At 37.9% G+C, this 27,559-nt stretch overlaps 1 protein-coding gene across 5 annotated transcripts in view; it reads left to right on the top strand.

Moving 5' to 3' along the window:
• Positions 1-27,559, top strand: part of LOC134205271 (227 kDa spindle- and centromere-associated protein-like) — a 261,767-nt gene that overhangs the window by 197,611 nt on the left and 36,597 nt on the right. For 3 of the 5 annotated variants that reach the window (XR_009978107.1, XM_062680370.1, XM_062680369.1), the window contains one exon: positions 489-2,081. The exons of the other annotated variants lie outside the window; for them this stretch is intronic. Coding sequence is in view for 2 of the 3 variants with exons in the window: in XM_062680369.1 (XP_062536353.1) it covers positions 489-520 (32 nt within the window). In the remaining variant the exon portion in view is untranslated. Of the gene's footprint in view, positions 1-488; positions 2,082-27,559 lie in introns of those variants that run through there. 5 annotated transcript variants of the gene reach the window in all.

The following is a 27,559-nucleotide window of genomic DNA, read 5'->3' as shown; positions in this document are numbered from 1 at the left end:
TACGATTTGGCGATGGGCTAAACAATAGCATGACAGTAGCCTGATTTTTTGAGCAGGCACACTGCAACGAGGAAGTGGTCGGAATCAATATTCGCAATGCGATAAGTTTGGACGTTCGTAGTGTCGACAAATTAAGATTAAGAAGTAATTAGCAAATACATACATCAATTTATATATTTCTTATATCTGAAACTAACAAACATTTTTTAGGGAGAGATTTCGTTTGAAATTTATAACAATGTTACTCTTTATCATGAGATTTCCTATATCCTACAGTTCGAGAAATTCCAGTATAACGTATTGTTAACACGATTCGCCCAATAAGTGTAGTTCAAAATAAATTATGTTCAGTATGTCTTGTGGAATCTAGGTAGTGTTTAGTTATCACAACGTACAGATTTGTACGTTTTCGATTTGTAATATCGTTGTCTGTTTTATTTTTGCAAAAATCCTAAATTTGTATTATTTCTTTCCTATTGGTTTTTAAGGATTGAAAGGAAATGTGCAACCAGACACCTGAGAATGTGGTCCATGGAGTGAGGTTGGGTTTCTGGCACTCGACCTACTAAAACCAAAGTTTGCATCAGTCGATCCCTCCTGCCATCTATCAAGCAATACTTCAAGGGAGCTATTGAGCCAATGCTCGCACTTGGTGTGCACAACATACAGCTAAAGCAAATTTGACCCCTATATCATCACGCTCACCAACGCTGGACTAATTGGACCAACGTTCATCAGCATATGGAGTTACTGCCGGTAATCCCCACAGACTGACGGTTCGCACTCCAACTGCAGACACCTTTTTGCCGAAAAAAGGATATCCCCCATGCAATGTGTACAACTTCCTGAAAGCCGTAACGAGGCCAACCACTGTGAGGGCACTGAAGCACACCACAGGCTCTGTTAACGATCTAGTATTTGTTTTACCCCCTTTCCATTCATCACTCCGGCACGGTTTGCATGACATTTTTGGATGACAGGGTGTCTGCAAATTATCCGTAGAATAAGAAAGGTTGATAATTATGTTTTGGAACAAATAAAAAACCAGAATGCTTTGCATGTTACACGATAAATATTATCGCTGTCCGGAACATCTTTTGCTGGCGAGGATAGGTTGCTAAATGTCAATAAAGGAAAAATACATACGATTTGACAGTTAGGTACCACACATGTTACGCAGAACAAAGGGAACCGAAGCAACAATCTTTATCTTGTAACTGAAATATCTTTTATTAAAACTGATAATAAGGCTTTCTGACGTTTATTATCTTTCTCTTGCACGCTCGCGGAGAGAATAGGATTTGTTTTCATCGAGAAACGCTTCCGAAGCGTTTCCAAATGAAAGAAAATCCTATCCTTTCTGTGCACGTGCAAAATAACGATGATTTAACGTCATCAAGCTTTGATCAGATGTACACTGTAAACACCTTTTCCAAGTAGGGGAACCCAGGGCAAGAGGACACCTCAGGCTGTTAACCATTCCTCCGATTCGTTCATCTAGGCTAGTACGCTGCTGAAAAGTACTGTGCAAAAAGATAGGACACGGAATGATACGGAATGATTCCGCTACTGAAATTCCGTAAGCAGCACGGGGCTGAAAAGTAGAGACAATTTCGTAATGCTAATAACTATAGACACTGTAGATTCCATAGACGAGCTGAGGCGAAGACGAGTGTAGCCAAACGAACTGTTAGTTAGTGTAACCAAACGAGCATGACGTCACAATGAATCGACTGCTTTGAGCGTGCTTACAGCGGCACACTAGGAGTTAACTTTCTGAAATCAGTATGGCGAAAGGCATCTAATGTTCGATTTCTCAAAATTAAGCACTTTAATCGAAAAAATATTTGGTAGGCGTAGTAGCGGATACCATCCCTCATAACCGGTACCAAATAGTTTTTCATGAAAAGTTCCTAATTTTGAGAAAACAAGCGTTAGATGTCTTTCGCCATACAAATTTCTGGCGGTTAACTCTTGCTGGCTATTTTGTGCATATACTATAGCGCCTGGATGTGGCTACGGCGGGTAGAAAATCAGCCACTGCCAATAATTCATTGCAATCCAAGCAACAGAGCGAGTGACGTCAAAATCACGTGGTACACTGTGAAAAAGCGGAAAAACACACTAAATCGAAATGACTCAACCGTGTCTCCGCTCGTCTATGGAACCTATAGTGTCTATACTAATAACGCCTTCTGGGTAAAGTAAATGGAGCTGCCACTTTTGCTTACGTAAAAATATTCCGTACGGAAAAGTGACACTTTTCCCATACTGAATCAGCTGTCAAATTTACCTTGGTAATTTGATCAATTTGTCCGTAAACCCATTCCGGAAGAGCAGCGTACTAGACTTTTAGTTAAACCACAGATAAACAGACGTCTCACTCAACACATGTTCCATCGTTCAGCTTTTTAACGGTTGATTTAATTTCTTGTAGGTGGTCAATCGGCCACCGATGGCGCTTCCATCGATTTTGCTTGTGTTTGACGTTTGCGCACTACCGCCATCTGGTTGCCGCTTAACCACACACAGTGAGTTTAGCATTGAGCAACAATGTTTCCGTGACGATTATTTTAATTGCATTTTGTTCTAAGTGAGACGTCTGTTTCTCTGTGGTTAAACTATGACATGTTTATTTCTGTGGTTTAAAATAAGCCTGCTTCGTAGCATAGTTAGATTCGAAAGTTCGAAAATTAAACTTAAACCGCGAGAAAATTGGCGTCAAACTCATTTTGCTCCAAATAACGAACCAAATAACTATTAATCTGTCAAAACTCAAATAGATCGGTTTCGGATTAAAATTTTAACCACGATGGGAAAATAACAATCGAACTGTTTTAAAACGAATCACCGGAATAGTTTGCAGTCTGCATTTTGAACTAATGGTAGAAACACTAAATCAAACGTTTATCGTACGCAAAATGTAATGTAGATTAATATCTACAAAGCCAAATCGCTATTGATATGAATCATATGATTCAAGTGCATAAAATATGAACATTTATGTTGTTTTTTAGCTATTTGTAGTTTCTACTCCGTGCTTGACCAGAACAAACGCAATGAATCGCCTGCTTTGAGCGTGCTTACAGCGGCACACTAGGAGTTAATTTTTGGAAATCAGTATGGCGAAAGGCATCTAATGTTTAATATCTCGAAAATAATCACCTTAATCGAAAAAATATTTGGTAGGCGTAGTAGCGCACACCTTCCTACACAACTGGTACCAAATAGTTTTTCATGAAAAGTTCATAGTTTTAAGAAAACTCGCGTTAGTTGACTTTCGCCATACAAATTTCTGGTTGATAACTCTTGCTGGCTATTTTGCGCATATACTATAGCGCCTGGATGTGACAGCGGCGGGTAGAAAATCAACCACTGCCAATAATTCATTAATGAACTATTGGCAGTGGCTGATTTTCTACCCGCCTCTGTCACATCCATGCGCTTTAGTATATGCGCAAAATAGCCAGCATGAGTTAACCGCCAGAAATTTGTATGGTGAAAGACATCTTTTTGGTACCGGTTATGTAGGATGGTGTCCGCTACTACGCCTACCAAATATTTTTTCGATGAAGGTGCTAAATTTTGAGAAATCGAACCTTAGACGCCTTTCGCCATACTGATTTCAAATAGTTAACTCCTGGTTTGCCGCGTTAGATGTCTTTCCCCTTACACATTTCTGGCGGTTAACTCATGCTAGCTATTTGCGCATATACGTTAGCGCCTGGATGCTGGCAGCGGCGGTTAGAAAACCAGCCACTGCCAATAATGAATCACATAGAGTGGTTGGTTTCCTACCCGCCGCTGCCGTATCCATGCGCTAACGTATATGTAAAAATAACCAGCATGAGTTAACCACCTGAAGTTTGTATGGCGAAAGACATCTAACGCAAGTTTTCTCAAGAACAACAACTTTTCACGAGAGTCTATTTGGTACCAGTTATGTAGGAAGGTATCTGCTACTACGCCTACCAAATATTTTTTCGATTAGAGTGACTATTTTCGAGATATTAAACTTTAGATGCCTTTCGCCATACTGATTTCCGAAAGTTAACTCCTAGTGTGCCGCTCAAAGCAGGCGATTCATTCATTCATTATTTTGATGGAAATCATTTCCGTGCTATGAGCATTTCTATTACTTTTTGAATACCGTATGATTTATTCACGCAATTTAAACAAAAGTCAATAGCGATCAACTAGAGAATATACTTTGCCGGAAAAATTTCGTTGCACGTAAATCTGGAAATTCTAACTATAAGAAAAAATGGTTAAAGTTTGGGCATGTCTCGTGTGCACACACATACATACATCCACACACATACGGACTGACAGACATGTGTTCAGTTCGTCGAGCTGAGTCGATTGGTATATAACACTATGGGTCTCCGGGCCTTCTATAAAAGTTCGTTCTTGGAGTGAAATGATAGCCTTTCGGTACAACTTTGTTTTACGAGAAAGGCGAAAAGGTGATGTAAGTTTATGTAGAGATACACAGAGTACTTCAACCAAAGGGATACAAGTAGCAAATAATTTGTAGAAACATATGAATACTGTTAGCGATATCGTCGTTTTGAAAATCCTAGACTTTATTAGTTTAAAACAATGATATTTATTGTCGAAACGTAATAAACTACAGTTTGTAATCTGATGAAGTTACTCTTGTTGTATTATATGTTATAATTCTGTAGGATGAACTTAGACTAATCGAAATCCCCTCTATTTGTTATAGTTCGTTAAAATATATGAATAAAAAAACTAAATACTAACATATTTAGTACCTTTTTTTCTCATGATGACGCACTCCCTTCGGTAGATCAATACTACACTGCCAAAAATATCTATATAAGATATATGTGTCGCCGTTATAAATTTTTGCAATAGCTCCTCCACCCTATACCTATACCGGCGTTTCTATCTGTTTTGTTAAACCCGCTACTCTATGTTTTGAGATTTTCATAATTTTCACCATGAGCTCATGGAAGAATGGTAGTTGAAAATCGATAAAATGTTTGGGAAAATTAAGTATTTTGCAAATTTATGGAAAATGGTGGTGTTTTAGAAGAAAGTAGTGATAAGGAATGAAGAGCGTGCTTACAGCGGCACACTAGGAGTTAACTTTCTGAAATCAGTATGGCGAAAGGCATCTAAGGTTCGATTTCTCAAAATTAAGCACCCTAATCGAAAAAATATTTGGTAGGCGTAGTAGCGGACATAATCCTTCATAACCGGTACCAAATAGTTTTTCATGAAAAGTTCCTAATGAATCGCCTGCTTTGAGCGTGCTTACAGCGGCACACTAGGAGTTAACTTTCGGAAATCAGTATGGCGAAAGGCATCTAATGCTTAATAACTCAAAAATCAGCACCTTCATCGAAAAAATATTTAGTGGGCGTAGTAGCGGACACCTTACTACATAACTGGTACCAACTAGTTTTTCGTGAAAAGTTCCTTCTGTTGAGAAAACCCGCGTTAGATGTTATTCGCCATACAAACTTCAGGTGGTTAACTCATGCTGGCTATTTTGAGCATATACTATAGCGTCTGGATGTGACAGCGACTGGTAGAAAATCAGCCACTGCCAATGAATTATTTCAAGGGGTTGATTTTCTACTCGCCGCTTCCACATCCAGGCGCTATCGTATATGCGCAAATAGCCAGCATGAGTTAACCGCCAGAAATTTGTATGGCGAAAGACATCTAACGCAAGTTTTTTCAAAATGAATGAATTATTGGCAGTGGCTGATTTTCTACTCGCCGCAGCCACATCCAGGCGCTATAGTATATGCACAAAATAGCCAGCAAGAGTTAACCGCCCGAAATTTGTATGGCGAAAGACATCTAACGCTGGTTTTCTCAAAATTAGGAACTTTTAATGAAAAACTATTTGGTACCGGTTATGAGGGATGGTGTCCGCTACTACGCCTACCAAATATTTTTTCGATTAAAGTGTTTAATTTTGAGAAATCGAACCTTAGATGCCTTTCGCCATACTGATTTCAGAAATTTAACTCCTAGTGTGCCGCTGTAACCACGCTCAAAGCAGTCGATTCATTATTGGCAGTAGCTGATTTTCTACTCGCCGCTTCCACATCCAGGCGCTATAGTATATGCGCAAAATAGCCAGCATGAGTTAACCGCCAGAAATTTGTATGGCGAAAGACATCTAATGCGGGTTTTCTCAACATTAGGAACTTTTTATGAAAAACTGTTTGGTACCGATTATGGTGTCCGCTACTAAGCCTACCAAATATTTTTTCGATTAATGTGCTTAATTTTGAGAAATCGAACCTTAGATGCCTTTCGCCATACTGATTTCAGAAAGTCAACTCCTAGTGTGCCGCTGTAATTACGCTCAAAGGAGGTGATTCATTAGGAACTTTTCATGAAAAACTATTTGGTACCGGTTATTTAGAAAGGTGTCCGCTACTACGCCTACCAAATATTTTTTCGATGAAGGGGCTTAATGAATCGACTGCTTTGAGCGTGCTTACAGCGGCACACTAGGAGTTAACTTTCTGAAATCAGTATGGCGAAAGGCATCTGGGCTCGATTTCTCAAAAATAAGCACTTTCATCAAAAAAATATTTGGTAGGCATGGTAGCGGACACCTTCCTGCATAATCGGTACCAAATAGTTTTTCATGAAAAGTTTCTTATTTTGAGAAAACCCGCGTTAGATGACTTTCGCCATACAAATTTCTGGCGGTTAACTCTTGCTGGCTGTTTTGCGCATATACTATAGCGCCTGGATGTGACGGCGGCGAGTAGAAAATCAGCCACTGCCAATAATTCATTTTGAGAAATCGAACCTTAGATGCCTTTCGCCATACTGGTTTCAGAAAGTTAACTCCTAGTGTGCCGCTGTAATTACGCTCAAAGCAGGCGATTCATTATTCATTAGGAACCTTCAATGAAAAAGTATTTGGTACCGGTTATGAAGGATGGTGTCCGCTACTACGTCTACCAAATATTTTTTCGATTAAGGTGCTTAATTTTGAGAAATCGAACCTTAGATGCCTTTCGCCATACTAATTTCCGAAAGTTAACTCCTAGTGTGCCGCTGTAAGCACGCTCAAAGCAGGCGATTCATTGAAAATCATGGTTTTGGTTTATAAGCCGTAATCATATGTTACGCGAGATTTTTATAATAGGTTTATAGGGTTTTTTGTTTTGTTTTTTCAACATTCTGCCTGTGCTTTGGAATGGCACAATATAAGCACGGTAGCTTGCAGTGACTCTATTTTGTCCTACAGAAATGAATCGCCTGCTTTGAGCGTGCTTACAGCGGCACACTAGGAGTTAACTTTTAGAAATCAGTATGGCGAAAGGCATCTAAGGTGCGATTTCTCAAAATGAATGAATTATTGGCAGTGGCTGATTTTCTACCCGCCGCTGTCACATCCACGCGCTATAGTATATGCGCAAAATAGGCAGCAAGAGTTAACCGCCAGAAATTTGTATGGCGAAAGACATCTAACGCGGGATTCCTCAAAATAAGAAACTTTTCATGAAAAACTATTTGGTACCGATTATGTAGGAAGGTGTCCGCTACCATGCCTACTATAGATAGTAGAATCTATAGATGAGCGAAAGCATGGCTGAGTCGATTTTTTTGCCCGTGCACACGCACATATGACGTCACAGCGCTTAACGTTTCCATTGAAATCGTGACGTCATGCTCGTTTGGAGACACGTTTGACAGTTCGTTTGGAGACAGAGGATTTATCTTCGCTCATCTATATATTCCACTATCTATAATGCCTACCAAATAGTTTTTTGATGAAAGTGCGTAATTTTGAGAAATCGAACCTTAGATGCCTTTCGCCATACTGATTTCAGAAAGTTAACTCCTAGTGTGCCGCTGTAAGCACGTTCAAAGCAGGCGATTCATTATTGGCAATGGCTGATTTTCTACCCGCCGCAGCCACATCCAGGCGCTATAGTATATGCACAAAATAGCCAGCAAGAGTTAACCGCCAGAAAATTGTATGGCGAAAGACATCTAACGCTGGTTTTCTCAAAACTAGGAACTTTTCATGAAAAACTATTTGGTACCGGTTATGAGGGATGGTGTCCGCTACTACGCCTACCAAATATTTTTTCGATTTAAGTGCTTAATTTTGAGAAACCGAGCCTTAGATGCCTTTCGCCATACTGATTTCAGAAAGTTAACTCCTAGTGTTCCGCTGTAAGCACGCTCAAAGTAGTCGATTCATTAAGCACTTTCGTTGAAAAAATATTTGGTAGACGTAGTAGCTGATACCTTCCTACATAACCGGTACCAAATAATGAATCAAATACAGTGGCTGGTTTCCTACCCGCCGCTGCCAGCACCAGGCGCTAACGTATATGTGAAAATAGCCAGCATGACTTAACCATCGGAAGTTAGTATGGCGAAAGGCATCTAACGCGGGTTTTCTCAACAGTTGGAACTTTCAACGAAAAACTATTTGGTACCAGTTATGTAGGAAAGTGTCCGCTACCATGCCAACCAAATATTTTTATGATTAAGGTGCTCATTTTCGAGATATTAAACATTAGATGCTTTTCGCCATACTGATTTCCAAAAGTTAACTCCTAGTGTGCCGCTGTAAGCACGCTCAAAGCAGGCGATTCATTTTTCATGAAAAGTTTCTTATTTTGAGAAAACTCGCGTTAGATGACTTTCGCCATACAAATTTTTGGCGGTTAACTCTTGCTGGCTATTTTGCGCATATACTATAGCGCCTGGATGTGACAGCGGTGGGTAGAAAATCAGCCACTGCCAATAATGAATCGACTGCTTTGAGCGTGCTTACAGCGGCACACTAGGAGTTATCTTTCTTAAATCAGCATGGCGAAAGGCATCTAAGGTTCGATTTCTCATTCGATGAATGAGTCATCAGATATGAATTTTCTTTGCAAATGACTTCATTTTCTATGATTTTCCACATTCTGGTTCTTTTGGATACTTTTTAGGTGCCCGCTAAATGCGACGTACGATGCGACTCACGCAAACATTGAACTGTCGTGTGATCACCGTGACGCCGTGACACTACGAACGCAGATACGAGTGTGGTTTCAGGCTCAGCTTGGAAACTCGTGCGTTACACGTTTTCGAGGAAAACATTTCGGATCTCTATTTCGATGAAGAACGAACAATAGAGGCTGCAGTGGTTGTTTGAGCACAGCCAACTGGTTATTTACAAAAAATCAAAACGCAAAAACTACACAACAAAAATAAGTTTTTTCTTTTCATTTTCATTCATTTTTACCTTTCTCGTACACTACACCTGTAGCTATTATTCTCACTCCAAGAACAATCTACAGCAATGCAATGCTATCTACTTCCCCTAAAGTGCTATTTTGACCTATCTTATATACTTTCCTGAAATAATACATTTTATATTTAATATGGTATGGGTTTTTTGTTTTGTTTTTTCAACATTCTGCCTGTGCTTTGAAATGGCACAATAAATAAGCGCGCGTCACACTACACGCTAGCTTGCATCTACTCAATGACTTTATTTTTTTCCTACAGAAATTTCCGATTACCTCTACTGGTAATTTTACCATTGTTACCGATTTTTACCGAGTTGAGTAAGGCCCGATGCCCACGTAGCGTCTTTTCAATGATGCGTGCGCACGGCGTTAAAAGGACGCATGTGTGCATCGGGAAAAAGCGGTAACGCAGCGTGGCCGCACCGATGCACAAATGCGTTTTTTTAACGCCACGTTCACGCAGCGTTGAAAAAACGCTACGTGGGCATCGGCCCTAAAATTTCCGGACCGATTTCCACTGAAATGATTCTAAACCAGGATTCCACATGTTCTACACATTATTTTTCACTATTTGTGATCCTTTGAATATCCACATGCCTTACACGTTAATGGATCAATCAATAAGCAAAAACTGCCGCTATGAAACGAACAGATCGAGCCACCGTAGACATGTTCTGTCAAAACAACACGAATAGAAATATGCGTATACAGTGCCGCCGTTGTTTTGATGCGGTGAGTGCAAAATAAGTTACCTTGATTGATCCATTCATAATGTACAGGATGAATATTTATGTTTAGCTAAATTAACAAAACGAGCAATGGGTAATGTTTTCAACATAACCACGAGTAGACGTAGGACTTGTATAAACGTAACGTATTTACATTTAACTTCTAACTTTGAAGTTTGATTATAGTATTGATATTGGAAATGACAACTGTGCTGTGTACAAGTATTAGCAATTTGTTTATTCAAAACTTCTGGAAATAAAACTAATAATTAAATACATAATTAGAATTGCTTTGTTTCTAACTATTGAGCCCTTATTTACTCAAGCAAATGTAGGACATTTTTAGATTTCTTATTGATGATAGTATTTGAAGTTTAAAAATTTTGATTTATAAAATTTTTAGGCTTGGGCAAAATGTGCTGTTTTATTGGAACTGTCTCGTTTTCCAAACTAAGAAATGCAGCACCAATTTCGTTGCTTCTATTTGCTAACATGCGTGCTTACTGATGAAAAAATCACAACAAGTAGAAACAAGTCAAGGAGCAGTAACCCTATTAAAATAGAGGGGGTATGTACTGCTAATACATCAACGAAAAATTATTTTATGTTTTAATTCCTAACTCCGAGTCTACGTCAAGTTTAATAATATAATTTCTCAGAAAATGAAAAACAAAGAATGAGATAGTTTATTTAAATATCTTCTGGAAATTACTTTTTAAGAACTTTTTTAAAACATTTACATGTAATACAGCGAAATTTTCTAATCTAAAATGAATATTAACACTATTGCTGATTGTGTATCTTTAATTGCTAATACCTTCTGCAAATAAATGAAAGTAATTATTTTAATCAATTTTTTATTTTCATCAGTGTAGTTGATTTTTTTGCTGGGGAATCAGAACTGTTATAGTATAACCATGTTTTAATGTACGTGTCGTTTAGTACCAAGCAGAACTTAACATATGGTCAGTCATATGACATGACTCGTACCCATCCCGGGATCATGTGGGTTATGGAACCAATCACCTGGATGAGCAGACCAAATCTCTCTAATTTTATTCTTCTTCATCCACCACCGCTGCCCTCGCTGCCTCAGCCATCATCGGCCTCTAGTCGTTAACTCCGAGTAATGCGATGGGCGATTGCATCCATCGCAACCGACACCAGAATGACAAAAATGCGCCCACTTCTTTCATGCATATTCGCAGACCTACCGGCAGTTCTACCGCTGGTGACTGCATGCTGTCGTTGTGTAGGTAAAAGCGAACGAACGAACGAAACGAAAAATGCGCGAGCAAAAGCACGTCAGTACGCGCTGCTGTCACAAATTGTAATGACTCGCACACGGCAGGCACTGCTTCTTTTATACACAAAGAAAATCTTCCGGTAGACCCGAAGGCCCGTGACATACCGAATTCTGATGTCCGTGTTAGGAATGCACGGGATTGGTTACATATGAAATTTTTACTGGCTTTGACAAGAATTGAACCTTAGATGCCTTTCGCCATACTGATTTCAGGAAGTTAACTCCTAGTGTGCCGCTGTAAGCACGCTCAAAGCAGTCGATTCATTAAGCACTTTTATCGAAAAAATATTTGGTAGGCGTAGTAGCGGACACCATCCCTCATAACCGGTACCAAATAGTTTTTCATGAAAAGTTCCTAATGAATCGACTGCTTTGAGCGTGCTTACAGCGGCACACTTGGAGTTAACTTTCTGAAATCAGTATGGCGAAAGGCATCTAAGGTTCGATTTCTCCAAATTAAACACTTTAATCGAAAAAATATTTGGTAGGTGTAGTAGCGGACACCATCCCTCATAACCGGTACCAAATAGTTTTTCATGAAAAGTTCCTAATTTTGAGAAAACCCGCGTTAGATGTCTTTCGCCATACAAATTTCTGACGGTTAACTCTTGCTGGCTATTTTGTGCATATACAATAGCGCCTGGATGTGATAGCGGCGGGTAGAAAATTAGCCACTGCCAATAATTCATTTTGAGAAAGCCAGCGTTAGATGTCTTTCGCCATACAAATTTCTGGCGGTTAACTCTTGCTGGCTATTTTGTGCATATACTATAGCGCCTGGATGTGGCTGCGGCGAGTAGAAAATCAGCCACTGCCTATAATTCATTAAGCACTTTCATCAAAAAAATATTTGGTAGGCATGGTAGCGGACACCTCCCTATAGCACGCTCAAAGCAGTCGATTCATTCAAAAGTTTACACAGGATTTTCAATAAAATTTGTTCTAGCCTAAATATCTGTTATCTGTGGAAATACTGTTAAATTTATTCGAAAACGACGCGATGGTCATCAAATTCGATTTATTTATGTTTATTTTTTCAACCAAATATGGGTAAACGTGATCACTCAAATATAGGTAAAGTCGATGTACTCATAATATCAGTAAATTTAACCAATTTTTTACGTAAATTTGACTAATAATATAGGTATATTAGCTTTTACTCATATATGAGTGGAATAAGTACCCATAAATAGGTAAACCAATCTAAGCGTGTAGTGTAGACCACGCGAAAGTTCAATGTTTGCGTGAGTCGCATCGCACGTCGCATTTGGCGGCACCTAAAAATTTTCCAAAAGAATCAGAATACGGAAAATCATGAAAAACAAGAAAATTCAGATATTCATCAGATATCAGATAAATATGTCAGATATCAGATATATAACGAGAAACTCGCGCGTTACACGTTTTCGAATGGGAGTCGAGGAAAACGTTTCGAATCTGTATTTCGATGAAGAACGAACAATACTCCATTGCGCAGTGACGTCACGCACGACTTTTGACAGGTACTGGTCCTGTTGTTTATAGACGATTACATTTTTATTTTGATATATTTGTATCATTCTTTGGATTATCTGATTGATAATTACCCAAACCCTATCGATAATTACCTATATTAGAATGCGAAATGTACGGAAGGTCCTCAACATCGTGAAATATGCAGATTTAATTTGGTTAAAAAAAATTCTAAGTCCGAAACGTAAACAACAGGACCAGTACCTGTCAAAATTGTGAGGTTAGGTTTTCCGCGCACAATGACCTATAGATGGCAGCAGTGGATGTTTGAGCGCTGCCATCTGGTTGTTATTTTAAAAGTCAAAACGCAAAAACCCAACAAAAATAAGATGATTTTTCTTTTCAAACGCCTCCATTTTCCAGTTCTTGCTCGTTATTAAATTCTCGTTATATGAACATGAGTCATCTGATATATATTTCTGATATCTGACATATATATCTGATGAATATCTGAATTTTCTTTTCAAATGCCTCCATTTTTCATGATTTTTCGTATTTTGATTCTTTTGGATAGTTTTTAGGTGCCGCCAAATGCGACGTGCGATGCGACTCACGCAAACATTGGTCTACAGGTACGAGCGAATCAGAGTCTATCATATATAGAGTTACGCAAAGAGTGAAGCCAAATCTACCTATTGAACTGTCAAATCGTCTACCTATCGAGCAAAGTAAACACCAGAGTATATTATATAGAGTTGCGCAAAGAGCATCTTCTTACACTTATTCTGAATGATCTTCTTGTTATTATGTTTGCAACTTTCATTTTTGTTCAACCCTTAAAGTGACTTCACGGGTGTTCACTGCTAAAGCTTTTTAATTCGATAACAAGTCACCCACAGGTACAAACACGTGAGTTTCTTGTTGCTTCTTTATTGGAGGGGGGTATTGAAGTTTTTGAAGCTGTTTCTAGAACAAATCTAATACATTTCAATTCATGCGTTTTGATTCGCCATAAAAATCATTAGGCGATAACAATACTTCCGCCTTACCAACAAGCATGTGTTTACTTTGCTCGATAGGTAGACGATTTGACAGTTCAATAGGTAGATTTGGCTTCACTCTTTGCGTAACTCTATATATGATAGACTCTGGTAAACACATGCTTGTTGGTAAGGCGGAAGTATTGTTATCGCCTAATGATTTTTATGGCGAATAAAAACGCATGAATTGAAATGTATTAGATTTGTTCTAGAAACAGCTTCAAAAAACTTCAATACACCCCCAATAAAGTAGCAACAAGAAACTCACGTGTTTGCACTCTGTGGGTGACTTGGTTATCGAATTAAAAAGCTTTAGCAGTGAACACTCCCGTGAAGTCACTTTAAGGGTTGAACAAAAATGAAAGTTGCAAACATAATAACAAGAAGATCATTCAGAATAAGTGTAAGAAGATGCTCTTTGCGCAACTCTATATAATATATACTCTGGTGCGTTACACGTTTTCGACTGGGAGTCGAGAAAAACGTTTCGAATCTGTATTTCGATGAAGAACGAACAATAGATGGCAGCAGTGGATCTTTGAGCGCTGCCATCTGGTTGTTATTTTAAAAGTCAAAACGCAAGCAAAAATAAGATGATTTTTCTTTTCGAACGCCTCCATTTTCCAGTTGCTCGTTATTCTCGTTATATGAACATGAGTCATCTGACATATATATATCTGATATCTGATGAATATCTGAATTTTCTTTTTAAATGCCTACATTTTTCATGATTTTCCGTATTCTGATTCTTTTAGATAGTTTTTTGGGTTCCGCCAAATGCGACTCACGCAAACATTGAACTTTCGCGTGGTCACAGGTACACCAGGTACGAGCGAATCTTGATTTTTAACGCCGATCTTTTCGGCGAACGTTTCGGTTTCAGCGAAAACCTAGCTGAACCACGATACACGTTTTCGATTCGGAGTGGAGGAAAACGTTTCGAATCTCTATTTCGATGAAGAACGATCAATAGATGGCAGCAGTGGATCTTTGAGCGCTGCCATCTGGTTGTTATTTTAAAAGTCAAAACGCAAAACAAAAATAAGATGATTTTTCTTTTCGAACGCCTCCATTTTCCAGTTGCTCGTTATTCTCGTTATATGAACATGAGTCATCTGACATATATATATCTGATATCTGATGAATATCTGAATTTTCTTTTTAAATGCCTACATTTTTCATGATTTTCCGTATTCTGATTCTTTTAGATAGTTTTTTGGGTTCCGCCAAATGCGACTCACGCAAACATTGAACTTTTGCGTGGTCACAGGTACACCAGGTACGAGCGAATCTTGATTTTAACGCCGATCTTTTCGGCGAACGTCTCAGTTTCAGCGAAAACCTAGCTTGAAACTCCCACGATACGTTTTCGATTCGAGAACGTTTCGGAAAACGTTTCGAATCTCTATTTCGATGAAGAACGAACAATAGATGGCAGCAGTGGATGTTTGATCGCTGCCATCTGGTTGTTATTTTAAAAGTCAAAACGCAAAAACACAACAAAATAAGACGATTTTTCTTTTCAAACGCCTCCATTTTCCAGTTCTTGCTCGTTATACTCGTTATATGAACATGAGTCATCTGACATATATATATCTGATATCTGATGAATATCTGAATTTTCTTTTCAAATGCCTCCATTTTTCATGATTTTTCGTATTCTGATTCTTTTGGATAGTTTTTAGGTGCCGCCAAATGCGACGTGCGATGCGACTCACGCAAACATTGGTCTACAGGTACGAGCGAATCAGAGTCTATCATATATAGAGTTACGCAAAGAGTGAAGCCAAATCTACCTATTGAACTGTCAAATCGTCTACCTATCGAGCAAAGTAAACACATGCTTGTTGGTAAGGCGGAAGTATTGTTATCGCCTAATGATTTTTATGGCGAATAAAAACGCATGAATTGAAATGTATTAGATTTGTTCTAGAAACAGCTTCAAAAAACTTCAATACACCCCCAATAAAGTAGCAACAAGAAACTCACGTGTTTGCACTCTGTGGGTGACTTGGTTATCGAATTAAAAAGCTTTAGCAGTGAACACTCCCGTGAAGTCACTTTAAGGGTTGAACAAAAATGAAAGTTGCAAACATAATAACAAGAAGATCATTCAGAATAAGTGTAAGAAGATGCTCTTTGCGCAACTCTATATAATATACTCTGGTGCGTTACACGTTTTCGACTGGGAGTCGAGAAAAACGTTTCGAATCTGTATTTCGATGAAGAACGAACAATAGATGGCAGCAGTGGATCTTTGAGCGCTGCCATCTGGTTGTTATTTTAAAAGTCAAAACGCAAAAACACAACAAAAATAAGATGATTTTTCTTTTCGAACGCCTCCATTTTCCAGTTGCTCGTTATTCTCGTTATATGAACATGAGTCATCTGACATATATATATCTGATATCTGATGAATATCTGAATTTTCTTTTTAAATGCCTACATTTTTCATGATTTTCCGTATTCTGATTCTTTTAGATAGTTTTTTGGGTTCCGCCAAATGCGACTCACGCAAACATTGAACTTTCGCGTGGTCACAGGTACACCAGGTACGAGCGAATCTTGATTTTTAACGCCGATCTTTTCGGCAAACGTTTCGGTTTCAGCGAAAACCTAGCTGAACCACGATACACGTTTTCGATTCGGAGTGGAGGAAAACGTTTCGAATCTCTATTTCGATGAAGAACGATCAATAGATGGCAGCAGTGGATCTTTGAGCGCTGCCATCTGGTTGTTATTTTAAAAGTCAAAACGCAAAACAAAAATAAGATGATTTTTCTTTTCGAACGCCTCCATTTTCCAGTTGCTCGTTATTCTCGTTATATGAACATGAGTCATCTGACATATATATATATCTGATATCTGATGAATATCTGAATTTTCTTTTTAAATGCCTACATTTTTCATGATTTTCCGTATTCTGATTCTTTTAGATAGTTTTTTGGGTTCCGCCAAATGCGACTCACGCAAACATTGAACTTTCGCGTGGTCACAGGTACACCAGGTACGAGCGAATCTTGATTGTTGTTGCTCGTTATTCTCGTTATATGAACATGAGTCATCTGACATATATATATCTGATATCTGATGAATATCTGAATTTTCTTTTTAAATGCCTACATTTTTCATGATTTTCCGTATTCTGATTCTTTTAGATAGTTTTTTGGGTTCCGCCAAATGCGACTCACGCAAACATTGAACTTTTGCGTGGTCACAGGTACACCAGGTACGAGCGAATCTTGATTTTTAACGCCGATCTTTTCGGCGAACGTCTCGGTTTCAGCGAAAACCTAGCTTGAAACTCCCACGATACACGTTTTCGATTCGAGAACGTTTCGGAAAACGTTTCGAATCTCTATTTCGATGAAGAACGAACAATAGATGGCAGCAGTGGATGTTTGATCGCTGCCATCTGGTTGTTATTTTAAAAGTCAAAACGCAAAAACACAACAAAAATAAGACGATTTTTCTTTTCAAACGCCTCCATTTTCCAGTTCTTGCTCGTTATACTCGTTATATGAACATGAGTCATCTGACATATATATATCTGATATCTGATGAATATCTGAATTTTCTTTTCAAATGCCTCCATTTTTCATGATTTTTCGTATTCTGATTCTTTTGGATAGTTTTTAGGTGCCGCCAAATGCGACGTGCGATGCGACTCACGCAAACATTGGTCTACACTACACAGGTACGAGCGAATCTTGATTTTTAACGCCGATCTTTTTCGGCGAACGTTTCAGTTTCAGCGAAAACCTGGCTTGAAACTCGCGCGTTACACGTTTTGACTCGGGGTCGAGAAAAACGTTTCGAATCTGTATTTCGATGAAGAACGAACAATAGATGGCAGCAGTGGATCTTTGAGCGCTGCCATCTGGTTGTTATTTTAAAAGTCAAAACGCAAAAACACAACAAAAATAAGATGATTTTTCTTTTCAAACGCCTCCATTTTCCAGTTCTTGCTCGTTATTCTCGTTATATGAACATGAGTCATCTGACATATATATATCTGATATCTGATGAATATCTGAATTTTCTTTTTAAATGCCTACATTTTTCATGATTTTCCGTATTCTGATTCTTTTAGATAGTTTTTTGGGTTCCGCCAAATGCGACTCACGCAAACATTGAACTTTCGCGTGGTCACAGGTACACCAGGTACGAGCGAATCTTGATTTTTACGCCGATCTTTTCGGCGAACGTTTCGGTTTCAGCGAAAACCTAGCTTGAAACTCGTGCGTTTCACGTTTTTGACTCGGGGTCGAGAAAAACGTTTCGAATCTGTATTTCGATGAAGAACGAACAATAGATGGCAGCAGTGGATCTTTGAGCGCTGCCATCTGGTTGTTATTTTAAAAGTCAAAACGCAAAAACACAACAAAAAATCAGAAGGGTTATATACAAGATACGACCGCCCGACGTAAACTACGTAAAACAGATCATAAGATAATTATTTTGGTTAGAGCCTAGAGTGATTGAAATTTTGACTTTTGCGCTCCCTTATGCTTGAACAATAACATTTGCTGTTTTGGTTAACCTCCTAAATTTTCAACTGAATTGGTTATAATATAACTGAGTACGAGTAGTTTGAAGTTTGTATGGAAATTACTATAGAAAACGCCCCGTATGTGAGAGATCGTTACGTGAGGCGGATCACTAACTATTTAGGGGAAGATCTCCCAGCGCCGGACACCTCCCAATACCGGACACTTCTTAAAACGACACTACTTGCAGAAGTCCCTCCTTCATCTTATTAAGTACAAAAGGAAGCTATTAAACAGGCTTCTGTACGTTCTGCTAGTATGGTATAAAAGGAAATATAATCCGGATAGTTAAAGTTTTTTTGTTTAATGGCTTATGTGCCCGGCACTGGAGGATCTCCCCCTAAATATAATCAACCCGAAGACTTCGTAGAATATTTCTAAATCTGTAAGACGATTGTTGTTGCGAACCGATCGGATTTTCGTAAGCAAAGTTATAAAGAAAATAAAACTGCTCATTATTGATGTTATTCTTTCACGTGCTCAATTGAATTTCCCACGATTTAGTATTTCCTTAATAATTGTTCTTGCAAGCAGCGAATTGTTTCGCAATAAAGACGATTTATTCACTTGCTAAGTTTCCTATGTTGCCAACGTACTCATATATTTTTAGATATTAATGACCAACGTTGCAAAACGGTTTTCCGAAAAATTTACTGTTTTCATAGTAATTCCCATTCAAGCTTCAAACTGCGCGTGCGTGCTAAGTCAAATTACAACCATTGGGATGTTGGATATATGGGATCGGGAGGTAGCGAGGTTTGTATATGTAAACGTTTTGCCGCGTGTAATGTGTAGTTTTTTCGCAAATCATGTTCGATCGCACATCAATCCATTTATGTTTCGAACACAATTGGCGTAACTCACTATATATGAAAATGGTTGGATATGACAATTTAAAAACCCCGAATTTATTATTCCGCAGTGGTGATGATGCCTTTCTCCGATTGTTATTCGACTTAAAGTGATTAATGCATTTCATAGTTAATTGCCTATTAAATGGCGATTAAATGCTTTTGAAGTGTTTTTTTTAAAAGGGATGCTGCCTAAATAGTAGGATACACGCTAACTTTCACCTACTCAGTGACTGAGTAAAATTGCATTGCTCTCTCTTTCTATCCCACAGAAATTTTACTCAATTTCCTTCAAAAAGTTAGAGTGTTTGTTTGAAATTGATCAATTTTAATATTCACTTCTTGCTTACATGAACATGTCCAGCATCTGTAGCACTTTTTCATAAACACTACTTTTTTGCTCCGACCGCGGTCATTGCTCTGGTTCTGTTTTGTACTTTTTGTGCGAATCATCGCACAAAAGTAGAGCGCAAAAACCAACCGCAGACGGCGGTCGTAACGAATCAGTGAAATTTTACTGGGTTGGTGAAGATTTGAAATTTTTAATGTTTTTTCGTTGACAATCAATAATTCCAATAGGCTTAAAAAATTGCTGGAGAGTTGTCGATTCGATTGATAATAAAATCTCGAAAATCCATTGAAAGATAAAGGAGCTATTAGCGTTTGAAATCTATCCTAATTTCGTGACGGTCTCGAATTTGGAAATTTCCGTTTTACACCCTGTATCAGAGTCTTCCCCTTAGACGTAGTTTACGTCAAAATAAGATGATTTTTCTTTTCAAACGCCTCCATTTTCCAGTTGCTCGTTATTCTCGTTATATGAACATGAGTCATCTGACATATATATCTGATATCTGATGAATATCTGAATTTTCTTTTTAAATGCCTACATTTTTCATGATTCTTTTAGATAGTTTTTTGGGTTCCGCCAAATGCGACTCACGCAAACATTGAACTTTCGCGTGGTCACAGGTACACCAGGTACGAGCGAATCTTGATTTTTAACGCCGATCTTTTCGGCGAACGTTTCGGTTTCAGCGAAAACCTAGCTGAACCACGTTTTCGATTCGGAGTGGAAGAAAACGTTTCGAATCTCTATTTCGATAAAGAACGAACAATAGATGGCAGCAGTGGATGTTTGAGCGCTGCCATCTGGTTGTTATTTTAAAAGTCAAAACGCAAAAACACAACAAAAATAAGATGATTTTTCTTTTCAAACGCCTCCATTTTCCAGTTCTTGCTCGTTATTCTCGTTATATGAACATGAGTCATCTGACATATATATATCTGATATCTGATGAATATCTGAATTTTATTTTCAAATGCCTCCATTTTTCATGATTTTTCGTATTCTGATTCTTTTGGATAGTTTTTAGGTGCCGCCAAATGCGACGTGCGATGCGACTCACGCAAACATTGGTCTACACTACACAGGTACGAGCGAATCTTGATTTTTAACGCCGATCTTTTCGGGGAACGTTTCGGTTTCAGCGAAAACCTAACATGTAACTCGCGCGTTACACGTTTTTGACTCGGGGTCGAGAAAAACGTTTCGAATCTGTATTTCGATGAAGAACGAACAATAGATGGCAGCAGTGGATCTTTGAGCGCTGCCATCTGGTTGTTATTTTAAAAGTCAAAACGCAAAAACACAACAAAAATAAAATGATTTTTCTTTTCGAACGCCTCCATTTTCCAGTTGCTCGTTATTCTCGTTATATGAACATGAGTCATCTGACTCTATTATATCTGATGAATATCTGAATTTTCTTTTTAAATGCCTACATTTTTCATGATTTTCCGTATTCTGATTCTTTTAGATAGTTTTTTGGGTTCCGCCAAATGCGACTCACGCAAACATTGAACTTTCGCGTGGTCACAGGCAGTGTTGCCACATTTTTATCTGTACCATGGGCTCATAAATCTTTTTCATCTGTACCGAAATCTACGAAAATCTGTACCATAATCTGTACCATCAGATAGTATGAAAAATTTGTGAGTAAATATCTAAAAATCATAAGAGTAATATGCAATGCAACCCAATTTATGAATGAAAAAGGTTTTTTTATTTGGGTGATTTCCTATGGGAGCTTAACTTTTGAAATGTATCTCCAAGTATTTTTTCATAACATCTAAAAATGGATGAATAATTTGTTTATTTTCTTATTTGGAGGACTGTTTCAGAGATGAGCCATCCGAGGGCTGCAATTCTCTTTAATAAACACAATTATGAAAATGCAATAATTATTTAGAGCAAATACCTCTACAAGATTTGGGAAGGTTTACATGAGTAAAGTATTATGCAAGTCAGATTCAATTATCCGAAAATTTGAAAAATAAATTGTCCAAGAAAACCAAATTTTTTAAGTAATACATGTTCATTTTGCATCTGTTTCTGATTGTAGATGTAGATTTAGGAATCTGGAATGGTTTCTTTGAAAATGTAATAATATAAAGCGATATAGTCAAGTATTTTTCACGGATAATCTAGCCTTCGAATAATCGACACATTTATCGCGAATTAACTATCGCAAGGATTATCCGGACGATAGTATTGAAACGGTAAAACGAAATAGAGTACGAACTTTTTGTTTTGACTTCCATGAATTTAATATTTTTAATAGCAGAGGAAACTATTTGAAGAAAAATGAAATTAAAATTCTTTTCTAAGGCTTGGTTTGTAAAAAATCTGTACCAATCTGTACTTATTGCAGAAAATCTGTAATCTGTACCGTACAGAATCTGTACCAAAATTTGTCAAAAAATCTGTACCTTTCCAGATAAATCTGTACATGTGGCAACACTGGTCACAGGTACACCAGGTACGAGCGAATCTTGATTTTTAACGCCGATCTTTTCGGCGAACGTTTCGGTTTCAGCGAAAACCTAGCTGAACCACGATACACGTTTTCGATTCGGAGTGGAAGAAAACGTTTCGAATCTCTATTTCGATGAAGAACGAACAATAGATGGCAGCAGTGGATGTTTGAGCGCTGCCATCTGGTTGTTATTTTAAAAGTCAAAACGCAAAAACACAACAAAAATAAGATGATTTTTCTTTTCAAACGCCTCCATTTTCCAGTTCTTGCTCGTTATTCTCGTTATATGAACATGAGTCATCTGACATATATATATCTGATATCTGATGAATATCTGAATTTTATTTTCAAATGCCTCCATTTTTCATGATTTTTCGTATTCTGATTCTTTTGGATAGTTTTTAGGTGCCGCCAAATGCGACGTGCGATGCGACTCACGCAAACATTGGTCTACACTACACAGGTACGAGCGAATCTTGATTTTTAACGCCGATCTTTTCGGCGAACGTTTCGGTTTCAGCGAAAACCTAGCTTGAAACTCGCGCGTTACACGTTTTTGACTCGGGGTCGAGAAAAACGTTTCGAATCTGTATTTCGATGAAGAACGAACAATAGATGGCAGCAGTGGATCTTTGAGCGCTGCCATCTGGTTGTTATTTTAAAAGTCAAAACGCAAAAACACAACAAAAATAAGATGATTTTTGACGTAAACTACGTCTAATAGTACGTTCAGATTATGAGCTATATCACTTGATATAGCGAATCTTGACATGAGATGCCATATGCATTATTTCCAGTGAAAACTAGATGTACAAACACTGATGTCAAGATGCTCTATATCAAGTGATATAGCTCATAATCTGAACGTACTATAAGGGGAAGACTCGGATACAGGGTGACAAATGAAAATTTCCAAATTCGAGACCGTCACGAAATCATGTAAGATTTCAAACGTTAATAGCTCCTTTATTTTTCAATGGATTTTCGAGATTTTATTATCAATGGAATCGGAAACTCTCCAGCAATTTTTCAAGCTAATTGGAGCTACTGATTATCAACGTAAAAACATTGCAAATTCCAATTCTTTACCAACCCAGTAAAATTTTGTTACGACCGCCGTCTGGTGCCGTTGGTTCTTGCGCTCTACTTTTGTGCGATGATTCGCACAAAAAGTACAACAATAGAACCAGAGCAATGACCGCGGTCGGTGCAAAAAAGTAGTGTTTATGAAAAAGTGCTACAGATGCTGGACATGTTGATGTAAGCAAGAGGTGATCATTCAAATTGATTATCAACTATAAACAATATTATCTTACTATTTAGGCAGCACCCCTTTTAAATAACACTTCAAAAGTCACACAACAGTGGGAGAAAGTAAAGGCACCACTGCAGAATAATAAATTTGGGTGTTTTAAATGAAAATTTTAAATTGTCATATCCAACCATTTTCATATATTGAGTTACGCTAATTTTGTTCGAAACACAAATGAATTGGTGAGATCGAACATTATTTGCAGAAAAACTACACATTACCAAAACGAACTTGCTACCTCCCTACCCCATATATCCAACATCCCAGTGATTACTCGTGGAAGTGCAGATGACTCGTCGGCCTCTATTAATAAGACTATCACGTCAACATATTCCTAACCATTCATTAATTGGGCCCACATTCGAACACGGCCGGCGCCGGTATTACTTAAATTTGGGTCACCCGTTTGTACACATTGAAAGTTATATTATTCTCAAATATCATCTGTTGGTTCTCTTTGTAATTACATCTGGCCTGGCAGAAACAGAGTAACAACCGTGGCAGTCAATCATGCTCATAAGAGTGGTTCAAATTTTGACTTTTTCGCTCCCCTATGCTTAAACGGTGACATCAGTTGTCTTTATAGAACTTTATAGAATTTCTAGAAGATTTGGTTGTAATTTGACTTAGCACGTGCGATTTTAAGTTTGAGAATTACTATGACAACAATAACTTTTTGGAAAACCGTTTTGCAATGTTGTTCATTAATATATAAAAATATATGAGAACGTTGGCAGCATAGGAAATTTAATGAGCGAATAAATCGTTTTTGTTTGCGAAACAATTTTCTGCTTGCAAGAAATTTTTTAAGGAAGTACTAAATCGTGGTAAATTCAATTGAGCACGTAAAAGAATAACATATCAATAATGAGCATTTTTGCCTTCATTATAGCTTTGCTTACGAAATCGATCGGTTCGCAACCACAACCGTCTTACAGATTAGGAAATATTCTTCGAAGTCTTTGGGTTGATTATATTTAGGGGGAGATCCTCCAGTCCTACATAACACATAAGCCATTTGACAAAAAAAAACTCTAAATATCCGGATTTTGTTTCTTTTTAAACCTTATACATAAAATATGGTCATTGATGATTCATACAAGCTATATTTGTTCATTTGAACACGTTTTACGACAATGATTTTTGGAGAAAAATTTCACGGTTCAGAAAAATGTCTCCTGGTACCGGACACTATTGCATCAAATGTTCAAATATTGTTCAAATGTGACTAAGTTCCTGTTACATGAGTAAAAACATCATTCAGAATAATCATATTTTTCGCGTGCTTCAAGCTGTGAATATTAAAAATTGTTAGTAGAGCTTATTTGACTCTTCAGCTAAATGTTTTACATCCTAATCCAAATTCTCACCTTTTTGAATGTCCTCTTCAATTTTCGTTTCTGCTAATTTCTGTGGCTTTCTTAGGAAGAAGAAGCAATTGAATTGAAGTAAGTGTAGCAAAACAGGTGTAAAAAATGGCTATGAAAAATCTCAATGTCTGAACACCACAATTACATGGTACATCTAAAAAATCGTCATCGTTATATAAAATATGGCTAATAGGTCATTGCGCGCGGCAAACCTAACCTCACTATTTTGACAGGTACTGGTCCTGTTGTTTACGTTTCGGACTTAGAATTTTTTTTATCCAAATTAAATCTGCATATTGCACGATGTTGAAGACATTCTGTACATTCCGCATTCAAATATTGGTAATTATCGATAAGTTTAGGTAATTATCGATCAGAAAATCCAAAGAATCATAGAAGAATCTCAAAATTAAAATAAAGTCGTCTGTAAACAACAGGACCAGTTCCTGTCAAAAGTCGTGCGTGACGTCATTATGCAATGGAGTATATGGACCATCTTCACATAATCAGAATGCATTAGATTGATTTTAATATTGTTGGTTCAAACCTTCTAAAATAACGCGAAACATGAAAATTTTAAGCATTTTCATTCAATTTCAAATTTTGTACAAAGCTTACCACATGAAGATCTGATATCCCATGCCGTTAAAAGTCTTTTCAATAGCTTCCTTTTGTACTTAATAAGTTGAAGGATGGAGCTCTGCAAGTATCGTTTTAAGAAGTGTCCGGTATTGGGAGGTGTCCTGCGCTGGGGGATCTCCCCCTAAATAGTTAATGAGCCGCCTCACGAAACGATCTTTCACATACGGGGGTATTTCCATACAAACTGCTCGTACTCACTTAAATTACAACCAATTCAGTTGAAAATTTAGGAGGTTCATCAAAACAGCAAATGTTATCGTTCAAGTATAGGGGAGCGAAAAAGTCAAAATTTCAATCACTCTAAGGGTCTGTCTCATTTGGAGAATTAAACTTAAAAGTGACAGTTCGAAAATTAAAAAATCACCCCGTTATAAGAATGGCTGGTGCTACCCAGCAATTCCAATAGGACATCGATGGAAAATGATTCGATATCTGTCAAAAGTAATCTTGCTCTGCGAGCAGGGTTATTTGATAATTATTGAAATGCCACTTTTAAGTTTAATTTCAGTTTAATTATCCAATTGAGACAGACCCTAAGCAAATTAATTATTATCTTATGATCTGCTTTACGTAGTTTACGTCGGGCGGTCGTATCTTGTATATAACCCTTCTGATTTTTCTTTTCAAACGCCTCCATTTTCCAGTTGCTCGTTATTCTCGTTATGTCATCTGACATATATATATCTGATATCTGATGAATATCTGAATTTTCTTTTTAAATGCCTACATTTTTCATGATTTTCCGTATTCTGATTCTTTTAGATAGTTTTTTTGGTTCCGCCAAATGCGACTCACGCAAACATTGAACTTTCGCGTGGTCACAGGTACACCAGGTACGAGCGAATCTTGATTTTTAACGCCGATCTTTTCGGCGAACGTTTCGGTTTCAGCTTGAAACCACGATACACGTTTTCGATTCGGAGTGGAGGAAAACGTTTCGAATCTCTATTTCGATGAAGAACGAACAATAGATGGCAGCAGTGGATGTTTGAGCGCTGCCATCTGGTTGTTATTTTAAAAGTCAAAACGCAAAAACACAACAAAATTTTTCTTTTCAAACGCCTCCATTTTCCAGTTCTTGCTCTCGCTCCAAAAACAATAGATGAGCGAAGATAAATCCTCTGTCTCCAAACGAACTGTCAAACTAGAGGCCTGAATAAGAGAAACGCGGATAGGTATGTGCCGCCAATCGAACCGTCAAAAAACAGCAGCCAATCGAGCAGGAGACCTGTCAAGCAGCCAAAATGTTGGCTCAAATACTGAAAACGGCTAAATTTGAATTTATACCATTTTTAATTAAACAAAATTGAATGTATTTTACATTTATTTGCAAAAATATATGCAAGTCATTTATAGATTATGAATTTAAATTCCATTGTTTGTTGGATTCTATTGTTATGTGATGTGGACACATTTAAAAGCGGATTGTGAGATTTTATCTACATAAACCATTTCTTCCTTTTCATGTGCTGTTCTTTGATAAAGAAGGACGAATGCAGTGTTGGCAGTCATATTTTCTATCCGCGTTTCTCTTATTCAGGCCTCTATGTCAAACGTGTCTCCAAACGAGCATGACGTCACGATTTCAATGGAAACGTTAAGGGCTGTGACGTCATATGCGCGTGTGCACGGGCAAAAAAATCGACTCAGCTTTCGCTCATCTATAGATTCTCGTAGTAGTAGATCAGTGACTTTTTTCCTATATACAGAAATTTAATTCGATTTCCGTCAAAAGCGGAACTCAGAGCGGAGCTAGAGTAAAATTTCCGGACCAAAACTGACACGGAGTCGAGAAAGTTTCGGTCCGATGAAGAACGAACAACAGATGGCAGCAGTGGTTTTTTGAGCGCTGCCATCTGGTTGTTATTTAAAAAAATCAAAATCTCAGCAGTCAAAACTTTATTTCTGCGAGCGTGTACGTAAGTTAGTTAAGTAAGTAGTTAGTTAGTCAGCACGTACACGCACAAATCATTCACACTTTTTACTCAGTTTGTTTGCAAGCAGCTGTTTCACGGCTGTTACCAAATGGGATTTCGAGACGAGTCAGCCTTTCCAAAAAATCAAACGGCTCAAACGCATTTTGTTTTCGCGCTGCCGCTAACGCTAAACTCTACGCTAAACTCTACACTAACGCTAAACACCAACCAACGACCAAGGAAATTTTACTCAGTTTCCGTAAAAAGAAAAGAGACACAGACACTGAGTAGGTGAAAGTTAGCGTGTCGAGAG

Source organism: Armigeres subalbatus, chromosome 1 (genome assembly GCF_024139115.2).
Source record: "Armigeres subalbatus isolate Guangzhou_Male chromosome 1, GZ_Asu_2, whole genome shotgun sequence".
Lineage (NCBI taxonomy): Eukaryota > Metazoa > Arthropoda > Insecta > Diptera > Culicidae > Armigeres > Armigeres subalbatus.
The sequence above is the reverse complement of the archived record's forward strand: the minus strand, read 5'-3'. Positions and strand labels throughout refer to the sequence as shown.